The 16277-nt window shown below is 42.3% G+C and overlaps 1 protein-coding gene and 1 long non-coding RNA gene across 3 annotated transcripts; one reads left to right on the top strand and one right to left on the bottom strand.

Moving 5' to 3' along the window:
- Window positions 1-718: 718 nt before the first annotated feature.
- Window positions 719-14658, bottom strand: LOX (lysyl oxidase). Of its 2 annotated transcripts, XM_005305141.5 has the most exons (7): window positions 13830-14658; window positions 13221-13329; window positions 11698-11835; window positions 8944-9100; window positions 5967-6062; window positions 5746-5861; window positions 719-2456 (listed from the first exon to the last, which is right to left on the bottom strand). In XM_005305141.5, the coding sequence occupies exons 1-7, from the start codon at window positions 14518-14520 to the stop codon at window positions 2450-2452; spliced, it is 1314 nt and encodes a 437-aa protein (XP_005305198.2). In that variant the 5' UTR covers window positions 14521-14658; the 3' UTR covers window positions 719-2449. The 2 variants fall into 2 exon arrangements, with proteins under 2 accessions (XP_005305198.2, XP_005305199.2); XM_005305142.5 differs by lacking the exon at window positions 719-2456 and having other exon boundaries at window positions 5742-5861.
- LOC135984335 (uncharacterized) lies at window positions 4921-7146 on the top strand. Its single transcript, XR_010602273.1, has 2 exons — window positions 4921-5044; window positions 6992-7146. It is a non-coding gene; the product is annotated as an uncharacterized LOC135984335 (long non-coding RNA).
- Window positions 14659-16277: the final 1619 nt, after the last annotated feature.

The raw sequence follows: 16277 nt of genomic DNA on the forward strand, positions 1-16277 counted from the left end.
AGAATCACTCCCCTCACCATGTTTCAAACCCTGAGCTCCAGCCCAAACGGGAACAACCCTGCTATTTTTAGCTCTGTAGCACAAGCCGAGGTCTGGAGACCTGAACTCTGAGACTTGCTGCAGTCGGTACATGTTTGCAGTGTAGACGTATCCTCTGACTTCCATGCAACTGCACATGTACAAGTTGCCCACACACAAGAAGTTGTAGAATCAGAACCTTCATCCCAGGTTGGAAATCTTGGCCTGAATCACTTTTGACAGGAGGTATAAATGTACCTGCAGTCGTTCATTCATACACGTACGTGTGTGTGTGCGTGCTTTTTTTTTTTTTTTTAATCCATTTACAAAAACTGTTCTGGAGCTTAGCCCTCAAAAGCCAAACCTCAGGAACATATTTGTACAGTCAATTATAAACACATTAAAATAGTGTGTTTTTTTATAAGAAATAATGGCACAACTTTAACTGCTGATGTGCATAGAGCCCTACTACAGTAAAATGTACCAAGTCTAGTTTTCAAACTTTATTGCTTGAGTTAGATACCAACTTGGTGAGTGATTAAAATGATCATTTATCAACCAAATGAGGAAAACCAATGGAAAACTTAGCAGCCTGCAGATGTAAACTGGACCCATCCCGCATGCAGAAGTGAAAGGTGAGTGAGTAGTCCTAAAAGGCCATGCCCTCAATGAGTTAATGGTTCATCAGTGTCAGTCTGGCTAAGTGTTGATGTTTCAGTTGTTTAGGTTTATTGTGCCAGAACATGATTGTGATTTGGACAGAAACATCTGATAATCTTAAAACAACAAAATATATGTAGGAAATAACTAGCTGATCCATAGTCCTCAAGGATATTCTGATAACTAACACAAATTCAAAATTAAATTTGCATGGTTCTACTGCATGCAATATTGGCAAATATTGCTTAAAACATTTCCCAAAGTTGTAACAAAACACCCCAATATTCCTCAAGCTACACCAATACATAAAAATAAATGCCATTAAAACTCTAAAGGTTTTGAGCTTTGGCTGTTGTGAGCTGCAGGTTGAGCATTGCATCTTCTGATATCTTTGGAAAAAGTATCAGGACAATGTTGTGAGAAATAATTTCACAGTTTAAAAAACAAAAATCACAGCTGTTTTAGCTTACAGATTGGTCCACTGCATACATGAAATAATTGTACTTTTGTGAACCCCCACCAGTAAGCAGCATGATGTATCTTGTTAATTTGGGCTGAAAGTTTTTCACTTTGAATATTTCATGATTGACCTAACTAAAGTACTTTCTGTGTTGCATACACCAACTATTATTCTATACTTACTGTATAATATTTTAAGCTTCATTCTTTGAATAGCCAAATATGCAATTAAGAATCAAGTACAGTACTAAATGTAAAATAATGTTAATGGGAATACAAGTAAAAGGCCTTTTCTCAATAAGAACACCCTGATAGGTCTTTTGGCCTATTTCTGTTTGTGGTGCCTCTAACTGACAAGAGGCAATGAGCTCATTGTAATTGGTTGGCCTGTTCAATTCATGCTTTTTTTTTTTTTTTTTTTTTTCCCCCACTGCTAATAATTAGGGACTATCCAGTGTCGCTTTCAGAAGCCTTGTTTCTGCTGGACAGGTGTTCATCCTAGTTCATTTTACTCACATTGAATTAATGGTAGATCCTTTTAAGAGCCCCATTTTGAAAATCTCTATTCACACAGAAAAGTGGCTAAGTTCTTTAATTCTATTCCAAAAGTAAAACAGGCTTATGGCCAAAGCCCCAGTATGCATTTGGCTTGAGAAAATGGTTTACCTACTAATATATTAAAAATGTAAAATAAACATAAATTTCGTATATGGGATGTAACTAATGCATACATGAAAATTTTTCTGCTATATGTTAATATTCCTTGAAAACCAGGGATACTTTTCTCGTCTGCATCCAATGTATCCAATTAGTTTTACTGTAAGGGCAGGAGCATCACTCCCAAGTTCGTCTTTGATCTGGCATTCATTGAGCTAGCCAGCATTACTACTACTACTTACTGCATTTTATGTAATATTATACGTTTTTGCTACCTTTTAAAGAGATTACAACTCATTCACAGAGAGTGTACTGACCAAACTCTGCTGTTATCTACACTCTGATTTCCAGTGGAGTTTAAAACAAAACAAAACACAAAAAACTTATTTTTCTGTGAATGAGTTAATTTCCTTTAGAATTTGAAAATCTGTACATAAATCACCAATCCCACACGTTGCAATAGTTTTTTAAGTGACAATTTGAGTGCTAAAAATCCAGTTACACATTTTATGAAGCAGCCATTATGCTTCAAAACAACATAAAAGTTTGTGTTGAATTTTTTTGCTTTTTGTAAAGTGTTCATATTCTACTGAAGTTTATATAATGATATTACAGTACAAAACAGTGGGCACTGACTCATCCATTTTCTTGCATCTTAGTATCTATTAAAAAAAATGAAAAATTTGTTAAAAATATCATACATTAGCAAACGAGTACTAAACAAAGTTAACCCACCTGTGTTAAATATCTATGCATCAGTATGAACATGCAACACAAAAGGAACTAGAGAACTTGCTTTCTTTGTACGTTTGAATATCATTACAGTGTTTTGTTAATTTAGGAAGCTGAGAGAGGGGAGGCTACAAAGCAAAGTAACTATGCATAACCCTAACTGACATCCTTCAGTTAACCTTTTCTCTCTCCTCCCCTTTTTGAATTCAAGTGAATAGAAGCTCTGTTACTGAAGGCTCTGATTAGAGCTAGTCCTAGTGCAGGGAGATGCCATAAAAGTTTCTTCACACTGCTCTGCCAAAAATAACCACTCATGACCTGCAGCACACCTCATTCTCCCACAAGCACAGACACTCTGGTGGCGAGAACAAATAAAGGACCAGGCCAAGGCCACTTAACTTGTTGCTTTTAATAACTTAAAAATGGCCATACTGGGTGAGATCATGCCTGTGACCCAATGTGGGGATGAGGGGTTTGGGATGTGGGAGGGGTTCAGGGCTGGGGTGTGGGATGAGGGCTGCAGGGTGGGGCTGGGAATGGGGTTCAGTGTGTGGAAGGGGGCTTGGCTGTGGCAGGGTTGAAGTGCGGGAGTGGGTCAGGGCTGGGGGTGCAGGCTCTGACGTGAGGCCGGGGATGAGGGGTTTGGGGTGCAGGAAAGGGCTCCAGATTTGGGGGGGCTCAGGAATGGGGCAGGGGATTGGGGCATGGGCTTACCTCAGGTGGCTCCCGGTCAGCAGCGCAGCAGGAGTTCTAAGGCAGGCTTTCCTGCCTGTCCTGGGACCACGCTGTGCCCCAGAAGCGGCCAGCAGCAGGTCCGGCTCCTAGGCGGAGGTTCGCAAGGGACTCTGCATGGCTCTGGCCCACAGGCACTGCCCCCACCCAAGCTCCATTGGCCAGGCGGAGCCGGTGCTCAGGGCAGGGGCAGCACACAGAGCCCCATGGCCCCCCGCCAAGGAGCCAGACCTGCCGCTGGCTGCTTCCAGGGCACAGCGCAATATCAGAACAGGTAGGGACTAGCCTGCCTCAGCCAGGCAGCACCGCCCACGGGATTTTTAACGGCCCGGTCGGTGGTGCTGACCAGAGCAGCCGCGACCCAATGCCTTATATTCTGCGACCCAGTTGTGGGTTGCGACCCACAATTTGAAAACCACCGATCTAGTCCAGTGTCCTGTTTTTGACAATGGCCAGTGCCAGATGGATCAGAGGGAATAAACAGAACAGGGCAGTTTATTGAGTGATCAGTTCCCGGACATCCAGACCCAGCTTTTGGCAGTCAGAGGTTTAAGGACACCCAGGGGTTCAGTCCTGCACATCTTGTCTAATGATCACTGATGGACCTATCTTATTCTTTGTTATGAACGGTGTGATATGAACCTAGGTCTTCACATAAGGGTGATACAAATGTTTGTCATTTTAGCCCTGCTTGATCAGTGTTTGATTTCCCAGTACAAAGGATTTTGTAGCAAATTCAAAGTGAGATAAGCCTTACAATTGGTATGTGATGGGGCATCAGCCCCACACTGTCCAGTAAGGGGTTAAAAAGAGCCTTAGGGCAGAGCAGGGTCAGTAGCTGCCTGGAGTTCGAGGAGGGAAGACTGTCTCTTGAGTAGGCTGCAAACCTGTAGCATCTTGGACAGAGCGGTGCAGGCAGGAACCAGGAAGACAGAAGGAGCTCCAGATGGGCTGCTGAGACTGAGAAGGGTGCTGTGGCTGCAGGGAAGTGGCCCAAGGAAATGCAGTGATAGTAGAGGCAAAGGAATGCAGTAAGTAACTGCAGTTCAGAGGGTTCCTGGGCTGGGACCTGGAGTAGTGGGCGGGCCTGGATCCCCTCCACACGGCACTGGAAGGGGCAGGGCAACTGACTACAGTTGCCACTGGGAAGTGGCTTGACTACTAAGGAGCTAAATCTCCCCAAAAAGGGGGAACACAGATAGTGACATGGCCGGAGGGCCCAGCCACGAAGAGGATTCTGTGGTTCCTGACGCAAGAGGGGTTGCAGGCGGACTGTGGAGAAGGAGTGATAGGGTGCAGACCGCGGACATGGGTGTTGGCTTCGAGCTAATCCCCAGAACAACCAGGAGGAGGCGCCAGTTCAGCAGTGAGTGATGCACTCCGACATAGTAATTAAGCAATGTCCAAATGAGATCTGTGTAATGTTCATAGGCTATGTTAAGCTAAAATACAAAGGGAACACTGATTTTGTTCAATGTACATATGCTTTTTACAAAACAATTTGTGGCCAGACATAGTTAAGGGTTATTGCTTGAACACCAAGGGAGCTAACATGAAACAGTAAATGAGGTGTTGCTGGAAGAACTGTTCTAGGGGGCCTTGCTGTAGCAGTGAGAAGGTAATACATAAGTTCATGTGGGTTTTTTGTTTTGTTTTTAACAAAGCGTTTCAAGGGCCCCTCAGCAACCTGTTCAACAGCTCTGTATGGCAATTGGATAAGCATCAGGAGGCTTGTGACTGCAAATTCAAGAAGGGAGTTGACCAGGGAGAACAGCTGGGAATCCAGGTAGGAGCAGCAAGTTTAAAATCCCTATAAATCAGTGGTTCTCAAACTTTTGTACTGGTGACCCCTTTCACATAGCCCCTGAATGCGATGCGCCCCGCCCCCCCCCCCCTTATAAATTATAAAAACATGTTTTTATATTTAACACCATTATAAATGCTGGAGGCAAAGCGGGATTTGGGGTGGAGGCTGACAGCTCGCAACCCCCCATTCTAATAACCTTGCGATCCCCTGACCCTCCCGACCCACAGTTTGAGAACCCCTGCTATAAATCCTGAATTCAAGAGTTCAAAAACAATTTTTTCTAACAAGAATTTTAGTAGGTGTTCTGTACTGGGAGAGGAATGGATTTTGATAAACTATTGTAGGTTCCTTCCATCTCAAATGGTTCTATGAATCTGATGGAAGATTGAAGAAAATAGCTTAATTACAAGTAGTTATAATTTGAAAGCTATGCAGTTGTAATTAGCAAAATAATCATTCCCATTTCGCCCACACACAAAAACCTCTAAATTCCATCTGTAATCCAAACTAGCACACTCCATACTAAATATAAAATTATACACTTACAAAGTTTGCATCACTAGAACTCATTTGGCAATTATCTATTCAATGCAAAATTCACCCCTAAATACCATAAACCTATTTGCTAATATTAATTTTATGAGTGTAAAGTAGTTACAAAGAAAGAGGAATCTACTTACGGTGAAATTGTGCAGCCAGAGGCGTATGCATGATGGCCTGTATAGCGGATATCGCAGCGTACTACATTGTTGGAGTAATCAGACTCTGGTACCAAATAGCTGGGATTTACACTAACCTTGAAGAAAGGAAAATGCTGTTTACAACTGGGGTTTGGATTGATAACCTGCTGTGCTGGCTTAAAGGGATTTATAGTTATGATTTCTTAAAACACACCCCATACCTTCAGTATGTAGTTTCCAGGTTTTACATCTGTAATATCAATCCACTGGCAATCTATGTCAGCATTGTAGGTGTCATAACAGCCAGGGCTTAGTCCCTAAAAATATGCAAGCAAAGGAGTCTAAGGAATATATTTTCAGAAATCAACATTAACACCGTCAAAAAATGCAGGTAACACCATGATGCTTCCTTCGTGCACATCACTGGGGGGGAAAAAGACACCAATGAATGACTTAAGCATTGAATCTGAACTTTCTGGGTTTTGTTTGTTTAAATAGTATTGCCTAGCTCTGACAGAGCCGTTGTATTGTCTTTTTGTTGTTTCTGCCATATAAGAAAATTAAAGATAAAACTATTCATAAATAAGCATTGTAATTACTGGTACCTATCTGAGAGACTGGAGCATCATTTACAAGCTGTTCTGCTCTTTTGGATAAATAGGTATTTGCTATAGCTGGTTGGAAAATAGGGGTTGTTTTTCATGGAAAGTTTTGGATGAAAAATCAAAAACAAATATTTTGGCCAAAAACAGAAATATTTCAATTCTGAAATGCTGCTGCAGACAATTCCCTGACCCAGCATGGTTCCATTTCAGAATTTTTTTTTTTTTTTTTTCATTTTTCAGGTGATCAGTTTGATTAAAAATCAATTTTCTGTGGAAAGCAGATACATTTCCCAGAAAATATTTTGTTGAGAACCCAGTTTTCCGGCAAAACACTGTTTCAATGGAAAACTTTGAACTAGTCTTACTATTTATACACTTTTTTAATATAATAGGTATTTACTGATTACATATCCCTGAAATTTAAAATCCTTATATTTAAGTACTATCTGACAGTATTACCTAAAGTGTCGCTTATTTGCAAGAGGTGAAGGAATCATTTCAGAAAAGATAAGAACTGACCAAAATCTACACCTAAAACTCTGAATTTCAACTGAATGGCTTTTGAGGTTCAGAAAGTTTTGGCTATCATTTTTCCTATTGTCTTTTTTCATGTACCACTTTCTGGTTCGGCGTGGGACCAGCATTGCTGAAATATTATGAGGGAGCCTGTTCTCACAGTATTTTCAGCCTGACAGGAAGCAGGAAGTACTGAAAATCTTGCGATAGTTTAATCCTGGATTTGCAGGCCCAAGAAGCGTGGGTACAGTTCAAATAAACATCTGAAATTTTGACTAAACACCTGTGACTTTTTTCTTTACCTATTTACCTGATTAATGAAACCAAAGGAGTTATTTTGGTCCATTGGGGAGAAACATACAAGGCCACTTGAAAAGTTTGGTAGATGTAAGGAGGATCCTGCATGAGACAGTACAGCAGCGATAAAGTCACAGACATACTATTTGCAAGTGCCATTTTAGATCCCTTCTATCTGAAGACGAAGTTCTTATAACTGCTGCTTAAGACTTAAAATCTTAGAGACCAATTCAGCAAAAAATATTCATTACCGTTTTTGTGGGATAAGTTGGGGAGGGCTACACAGCTCCTCTTTCTTGTCCTGGCAGCTCCATTTTAAACCATTTTCCTTCTAAATTTATTTGAATATAAGAAAAATCAAGAAAGAACTTTGCTCCGTGAGTTAGGACATTAGATGCGTGCTCAATGAATCCCATTCTCCAGTTCCAAACTCATTTATGTGAATGTAATTGCCATTAGAATCTTGGACTACCTCAAAGAAGAGTGTTAGCTTTGGCCATAGATGAACTCTGCATCCAATGCAAAGAGTAAAGTACTCTCTTGGCGTAGGAAGCTCGCGGCGTTCAAGGGCTATCTTTGTATTTTATTTGTCTATGGCTTTACTTCTGCAAAAAATGGCCTAATGGTTTTTCTCTTCAAGCAAATACAGGTTTTGAAACATCAGAAATGTCTGCAAGAATTCAGAGGGTATCCAAAACGGCAGCAGAGGTTTTTCCAGATCTGTGTTTCCAAAAAACCTCCTACTTTGTTGCTAGGAATAGCCACACTGAAACACATCAATGGTCCATCAAGTCTGGTATCCTCAGCAGTGGCCAATATAGGATGCTTTAGTGGAAAATGAAAAATCCTCATAAGGCACTTAACTATGCAAGACAAAGCCATGCAGGAATTCCCTCCTGACCCCAGCTGGTAATCAGCTTATGCCCTACTTGCACATGCCAAGTTTGAGGCTGGAGCAAAGTTTTACAGTCCAATTACAGCCCCTAAAAATATGGGTTTACAGTGGAAATGCTGACACAGCCTTGACTCTAGTGACACAAGTACTCCAGCTGTAAAATATATATGTTAGGTGAACGCTGTAACCTACACAAAGGAAACTATTTTTAAAACCCCTTCACAAACTTTACATATTGTAGATAAATCATTATACAGTACTTAAGATTTAAATGTGGACACATCCACCATGGGATAATATTTGGCATTTCTCAGGGATAAAATTACTACCTCTGCAGAAAAAGGGATATAGTTTGCCCATGATGTTCACACAGCTCCCATTAATTGGAATGTCTGTTACAGATATGCACAGAGCACGATTCGGTGGTGTACTGAATCCCCTCAAACCCCTTTCGATAGCATTGGGAACTGAGGAAACAGACGATAGAATGTGGATTGGGATGAGAGAAGTGGAGTAAGACCTTAAAGGATTTATTTACTGCCCCTAATCCTGGGACTGCTGTCTGATGGCCAGTCCCCCAATCTAAGTTAGAGTACCTTGAGGACTGTTTTAATGTACATCAGCTGTCAATGGCTCCAGGGGACCTGCCAGCGTACAAGAAAGCCCCAGTCACGCACTTCCAGCAGCCACAACCCCTACAGGGCTGTAGTGGAAGGAGACTACAAAAGCTGCTATGCTGGTTTTATGCCACCCGTACCCTGGGGTGATTATCTCATAGCTAATTAAGGCACCTGAGCATTGGGGCCTATAATGTTACATAAAATCTCTCAAGTGAAGTAAACTGCAAGAAAGAAAATCTCTTGGTTCTTTGGAATTATCTCTTACCTGTGTATGTGCTGTACATGCATATCTTCTATAGTATCCATAATCACAGGAGGTATCTTCAAGACAAAAACTAGCTTTGTGCCCTTCAGCAACTCTCCGATGTGAGCCTGCTTCCAGCAAGTCATAGTGGCTGAATTCGTCCATGCTGTGGTAATGTCTGTTAGACCACAGGTCAGTTAGTAGAGGCAGATCAGATTTTGCCAAAACCTTATTAAATCATGTTTCCTATCTAATCTACCTTATAGTGCATCCTGCCAAATTTTGTTTCTTACATAAAACTAATGGGTTAATATATTTTTCTCAGTGGCACCACTGTTAAATTTTTTTATTGTATAAAAACACAACCTTCTAAAAACAAATCACATTTTAATTTGTTAAAGGAATGGCTCTGCATTGGCTTTGTTTTCCCAAAATTTCCTGTTTTCTCTTTTTCAATAACACTAGCAAGCACTTGAACCACTCAAATATGAACAGTTTATCTTGTAATGTTTGCCTTCAGGCACAGTTTGTTTGGCTAGGAATGCTTACCTTACATACTGTAAATTCTAGGCAAGTTTGCTATTTCTGGAAGGAGCTGAAGGGTTGTGGTTATTTTTCCACTTCCATTGTCTCCCAAACATGTGACATTTTATAATTATATTTGCAAACAATCTACTCTGCTTAAAGATTCATTCTTTATGTACTAATATTACAGATTGGATTAGTTGAAGGAATTGCTATTTACATTCAAATATATAAACTGACATGCAAAGTCTCGCTGGTTTGATAATGTTAAGGTGTTCTGCAAAAACATATTTTTGCTTGTTTCACAGTGTGCACTATCGTGTGTGTGTGTCAGTCCTAGATCTCACACACTAGCTGTTCGTGTGTGTGTGTGTGTGTGTGTGTGTGTGTGTGTGTGTGTGTCAGTCCTAGATCTCACACAGTCCTAGATCTCACACCCTATTTGTTCTATGGTTCTACTTTTCTCACATAGATGGAGAAAGCAAACTAGCAAGAGCTAACAAATCAGCAGCTTGTCTTTGTAGCATTCTGCTGCTGTTGCTTATGCAAGATTTTTAGCAAGCTGTGTATATGTAAAAGATTAAATAAAATATAGTTCAAACACCTTTTAATGAAAAATACATACATATATATATATATATATATATAAAATCACCAACTAAAAACTTGGATGACAAGGTGACTCAGAGAATGATGATGATTAAACAGTACCATCTGATGGCAGGTCATTTGAGAAATTAATTGGTTGTTATAGTTCATCTACTAATGGACTAGTGTCAACATCATAGAAACCATCCCCACAATTGGCATTCTTGTTGGCAGCGTATTCAAAGTCCAAGAATTGGATGAGTATTGAAAGAACTACATTCAAATCCTGGTCAGTATGGTTATAGGGCCTATTGGCAAGGCAAGGATTACCTGTTCTGTGGATGAAGAATTTCAGTTTGCAGTGCTATCAGTCTGTCACCTTTGTAAGTATCAATTTCACATTACATTTTTTAAAACTAAAACACATTCACAGAGCGAGAGGGGTTTTTTTTTTGGACTTTACCAAAGGCTTGTAGTCTGAATAAAACATCTGCCTTTCTAGGTCTGTGTTTAAAAGACTTCATTTGAATTGATAGTAATTATTCCATCAGGAATAAACAATTTTACAATTTGACATATTGCTGCAGGCTTGATCCCAAGCCCCTTGAAATCAAAGGAGAAATTCCACTAACTTCAAAGGGTTTTGGATCAGGCCCATGGCAACCTCTGTGGTATGTATTTAGATGGAATTCAGTGTTCAGTCATCACTTTATCAATGAATACATTATTTCTGTCATATTAAAATTAATCATTATGTACACACAACTGTAGAGTCATATTTTAAATAAATTGAAGAAAATACATATACTTTCCTAAAGGATCACAAACCTGGTATGAAATATCTAAATTTAGGACAAGATTTCAAACTCATATATGCCAAGCCTCTTGGAAAAGACACAAGTGCACACATGCAGTTTTATTAGGTCCCAAAATGTTACAAATATTCTCCAGTGTTTGTCTTGCCAAGTGTCTGTCAATGTTCGTCTTGCAAAGGTGATATTAGCGCATTGTATATCAGAGCTCAATAGTATCTATTGTGGCATCACTTTTTATGTAAAACTCCAGTTCTTTTCAGATGAAGATGATAATGAGATACCACCCTAAGGCTTCATATAGGTACAACTGCTTATTAAGGACCATTCCAATTCCTCTTTTCAAATTTGAGGAAAATGTGCCTTGTCTCATGAAATAATGGCCCTTTAGAGGACCAAATGACACATTCAGTATTTGAATATTCCTTTTTTTTTTTAGTGAATGTGCAAGTAAAAAATACATTTGGGGGCATTAACTATAATTGTAACTTTTTTTTAAGTTCACTGGTTAGTTCTTTAATATACAGGTAAATGGACAATAGACTTATGCAAAATTGAATTCTATAGATGGGATATGTGACTGAATATTCTAAACTGATTTGAGATTGCATAGGCTTCCAGATTGTCACATTTGTATGTGAGTATGAACCATTTATTTTCATTTGATCATTTCAATTCTTCATCCTCACATGTGTAGCTATATAATGAGCTATTACCATAAAATGGGAGGGGAGAGCAAAATATTATAGCTATATTTCCCCTAGATAGTAACAAAACACATCACATTACAATTAACAAATGACAAATTAAAAAGATAAGTAGAAGGTACCATACTGGGCACTTTACTCACTGGTGACAGCTGTGCCACTCCCATGAATATCGGGGTCTGCTTGGTAGGAAGTCTGATGTGCCTTGATTTTTCACTCTTTGGGGGAATCTCAGAAGCACTCGAGTATCATAATCTCTGACATCTGACCTGTAAGCTGAACTGCAGTGATGTAAAAAGAGGCATAAGTATGTTTACAAAATATTAAACATTCAAAATTGCTGCTTCTTGGCTTATGCTCTAGCATTCAACCTTCTGTGACTAGATGTCATAACTAGCAAGTTGCTGAGCACCCTCAACCCCATTAATTTAAATAGCTGAGGATGCTCAAGAATGCTCAATGGTGTACTTAGGAGCTTCTGGTATTGGATGCAGGCTTTAGTAACATTCTAGGACTCAGTCTTTTTGTTGATGTTGATTTTGTCGCTGTTTTCAGTAAGAGCAGGATTTTGATACCTGATGAGCACTGGTTAGAAACACTTTGATATTTAGGGAAATCAATGGTGTTTAACAATAGCCAAGAGCATAAGATCACTTTAACAATGGATAGCTGTAAAAATGTCCTTGTTTGGCATGAAAAACTGTTTTCCAATAGTTTCTGTAAAACATATCTTGTTGATTTCTTGGCCACAGTAGATTCTGTTTCCACTGTAGTTTAAAAGGCTACAATCAAGACATTTTGATCCCAAATTGTAATTTAACTCTTTAAATATCTGACTTTTAACTATCAATTTGCTACCAAGAACCACATAATCAACCGTTTGTGCTCCCTTTGCTGGTTTTCCTGAAGCAACGTAACAAAAATGATTCCTTAATGCTATGCTACAACCAGTTTATGAAACTGATGAATAAACAAAGTTGTTTTGCATGGTAAGGTACTATATAAGTTAAATTTATGAAACTCAGCTATGTTCATTTCAGTTCCAGTCAAAACAGGAAAAATCCCTGTTTGCCAAGTGGATAGAGACAACTCACGAGTAAAGATTTTTTTTTTCTTCAAAATTCTAAGAGATTATTGCAAATATTTTTCTGCTAGATTCTCTCACAGATGTTGTATTGCATGTGCCTAAGAATACTGAATACAGTATTTTGTGAACCCACACAAATGATTACAAATGAGCAGCTGGTGATTTTTTAAAAATGAAACAATGATTTATTCACGTTAATGGAGAGAGTTGAAAAAGACCAGATTCCAAGGATTTTCAAAAGGGACAAGTGATTTGGTGTATCTAGCTTCAGTAAGGTTTAGAGGCCTGATTTTCAGAAAGTGCAGCATACCTACCCTTTGGAAATCAGGCTCCTTTAAGACATTTCAAATGAGCTACCCAATGGAGGCACCCAAAAGCACTTGTCACTTTTAAAAACATTGGTTAGTACATTACCCTTTCTTGTTGTCTGTTGTTGAAACATTATAAGGATGCCACAAAAGAAGCTAGACTCAGGACCTGTTCTCAAGCCCTCTATCTTTACCTTCCCTTCTGGTTTTCTTGCTGTTGGGTACCCAGGCTTGAGCCTAACATAAAGGAGAAGTCACCAGAGATGCCTACCTTGCCAGACAGTTCTCCTCGGCAGCACATCTCAGGCTGTACATGGACACCCTTTGGACATATGTGGATGCCTGGATGTAATAGGGATCCGCGACTAAGTCAGGGAGACCTGCAGTTCATCAAACCAACCACACAACAGCACGATCAAACCCAGAACATGTCTGCCAACATTTTGTTTCACTTTCAACCATTACTTAGAAGGAGTTATTTTGGCCATAAGCTCCTGCCAGCCTTTAGGTCACAAGAAGCATTTAAACTTCTCGCTCGACAGACACAGCCTATTGTTTGCAGCCAGCCTCTCGCCTCATAAATCCTCTCGGGCCCCTAAGACTACCATATGATCCTAGGAATCCTAGGACCGTGTCAGATTTTTTGCCTCGTGTGTGGAGCAGGCAGGGCTGGTCATTTCTCCAGAGCATGCTGGGATGTGAGCCCACTGCCAAAGCCTATCGCTATGTGCTGTGCTGGCGTTTGGGTTGGCTGCGGGCTGAGGCGGGGAGGGCTGTGGGAAATAGCGGAGAGCCCAGCTAAGAGCTGGCGGCGGGGCCTCTGCTGGAGCCTGGGGCGAGGTGTTACTGCTCGCGCTCGAGGGGTGCGGGGGGCTCTTACCATACTGGAAGTAGCCGGTGCCATAGCCGGGTCTGTACCTGCTGCCCTGGCGGGGTCTCTCGTAGGTGTCGTAGTAGTTGTAATAGGGGTTGTCGTCCGTGTACTTGTAGGGGTTGTAGGGATCGTCTCCTACCATGGCATCTTCCCGACCGGCTCTCACATTGCTCAGGGGCGGGGGGCTGCCGGGGCTGGTGCTGTTGCCCCTCCTGGGCCCGACGCCTGAGCTGTGGGGGGCGCTGGGCTGAGACGCCCCCTGGGGAGGGCTCCTGGCTGAACCGCTCGTGGCTCCCTGGCTCCTCTGCCCTGCGGTGCCGCCGGGGGGCGGCTGGTAGCCGGCTTGAAACCAGTGGCGAGCCCCCGAGCCCCTGCTGGCGGCCCCGGCCGGCGGTTGGGCAACGCTGGCTGGAGCAGCAGCAGCAGCCCCCCGCGGGGCGGTGGCGTTGTTTCGGAGCAGCAGGATGGGGCTGCCCGCGGCCGCTGCCTGCCGGCGCCGGGGCGGCTGGTACTGGGAGGCCAGGCTCAGCAGGCTGTACACCTGCCCGTTGTTCTCCCACTGAATCCTCTGCCTCCAGGCGGCGGGCGCCGGTGGGTTGCGGCGCGGCGGCGGCTGGCAGCCGGCGGGCCAGGCGCAGCTCAGGTACACCCACACCTGCAGCGGGGCGAGCAAAGCCGCTGGCAGCGCCACGTGCATCTTCCCCGCTTCAATGGCCCCGGACGGGCGCGAAGGTCGTTCGCCAAACGCCGCTGGCCGCAGCCAGGCTCAATCCCCGCCGGCGGGCCGGGGAGGCAGAGACCTTCCGAAAGGAGGGAGCTTGTCCGCTCCCGGGGTGTTTACAGGGCACGGTTCTGAACAGCAGCAGCAGCAGCAAACAACCCGCCTCTCATCGTCCTCCGGCTTTCTCTGGGGTCTGGACTGGAGGCGGGAGGAGGAGGGCTCAGGGATTTTAAACTTTCTGGCACATTTGCAAAGTTACACAAGCCCGCCTGGCGGGTTGCTCCGCCGCTGTTTGCTCACGTAATGCGATGGGGAACGTGCGAGTCTGACAGCGCCTCACATCTGTCCCGCCGCTGCCTCCCCTCTTCGGCCCGCGCTCACAGAGCCTCTTTGCAGGGGGAAGGAGACAAAAGGGTCCCTCCCTCTCTATATATACACACCTCTAGCTGCACGTCTCAAGCTGGAGCGAGCCTGCAGGCATCTCAATGCACTCAGACACACACGGCCTGCCAGGCCGTGGGGCAATGCCAAAATATGCAAAGGAAAAATGCTATTAGCTCATCAGCACTGGAGAGACTGGGGTGAGCGCTTAGTAAGAGAGGAAACATGTTTCTGGGAAATATTCTGGCCAAAACATCTCCCACAATATGGTCACTGCTGAGGATTTAAGTAACAGTCAAGTATCCTTAATGCCCTTTTAATTGAGGTAAACCCCTCAGTAAATAAACTCTTGCCTATCCATTTCTGGATTTCTGCATGAGTCACACGAGAAATGCACTACAACTTTGCCTCCCAGAGTAAGTGTTCATTGGAAAATGAAATTTCACATGGGAGAGACTTAGCCCATCAGCAGAACAAATAAACCTGGCCAGGCAAGTGTCCCCTAAAGCTATGCTTTCCCTGGAAGAGCTGGGAGAAGAGGAAAGGTATTTGATCTGACTTTTTCCCCTTCCTGCTTTAAAAAAAATGTATAAACGCTGTGTTTGGATCAGATCAGACTGTTTCACTGTCTGGGAGTAACTACACATCCATGAAGCACAGACAAACTCCAGACTGGTGTGGTTTCAGTGGCTGTTACAGGTGCAAATGTTTGCTAATGAATCATTTCAAAGGAATGGGACAGAATCAGCTCTAGTTTGTTAGTGAGGATTTTTCACACGACCCTGTCAGTCCTGGGTCAGTGCCAGGCTGGAATTTCTTGCCTCAGTTAAATAGATTCTCTTAACTCTCCTGAACCTTCAGGTTAGCAACCTGCTAACAGTGCCATGCAAAGCTGGTTCCAGACAAATTTGCCACCTACTCTTTGCAATAACATAAAAATTGTCCATTTGTACAGTACTGGTTATAATAATTTCAGTATAAATATTGGACTTGATCCTACAATATAAGGATGTTTAACTAAGCTATCATCCAATTAATAATATTAATAATAAATAAGAATTAATACCTTTTGTATAACACTTTACTAGGAGGAGTCCTATTAATTTCAATGGATGAAAAGTTAAGCATGTGCATTTGCAGGACTGGGGCCTTTGCTAGATAGATAAAGGAGCACTAAGGCCCATTACTGCCACATATGCAAAATAATTTCGGTGGAATTGGTGTTAGAAATGGTGGTAGCCTTAGTGCAGACGGGGCTCTCTCTGCTGGACTGTTTTTTACCACCAGGGCCAGCTCCAGGCACTAGCCTGGCAAGCAGGTGCTTGGGGTGGCCGCTCCGGAGAGGGGCGGCA

This window comes from Chrysemys picta, chromosome 6, assembly GCF_011386835.1.
Source record: "Chrysemys picta bellii isolate R12L10 chromosome 6, ASM1138683v2, whole genome shotgun sequence".
Classification (NCBI taxonomy): Eukaryota; Metazoa; Chordata; order Testudines; family Emydidae; genus Chrysemys; species Chrysemys picta.

Bases quoted from the DNA above. Each gene is read 5' to 3' on its own strand.
- LOX (XM_005305141.5), bottom strand. From the start codon at position 14,520: ATGCACGTGGCGCTGCCAGCGGCTTTGCTCGCCCCGCTGCAGGTGTGG. The intron at 13,330-13,829 runs GTAAGAGCCCCC...GATGAACTGCAG, and splicing joins CACCGGCTACTTCCAGTATG to GTCTCCCTGACTTAGTCGCG. The intron at 5,862-5,966 runs GTATGGGGTGTG...CCTTTCTTCAAG, and splicing joins CTGGAAACTACATACTGAAG to GTTAGTGTAAATCCCAGCTA.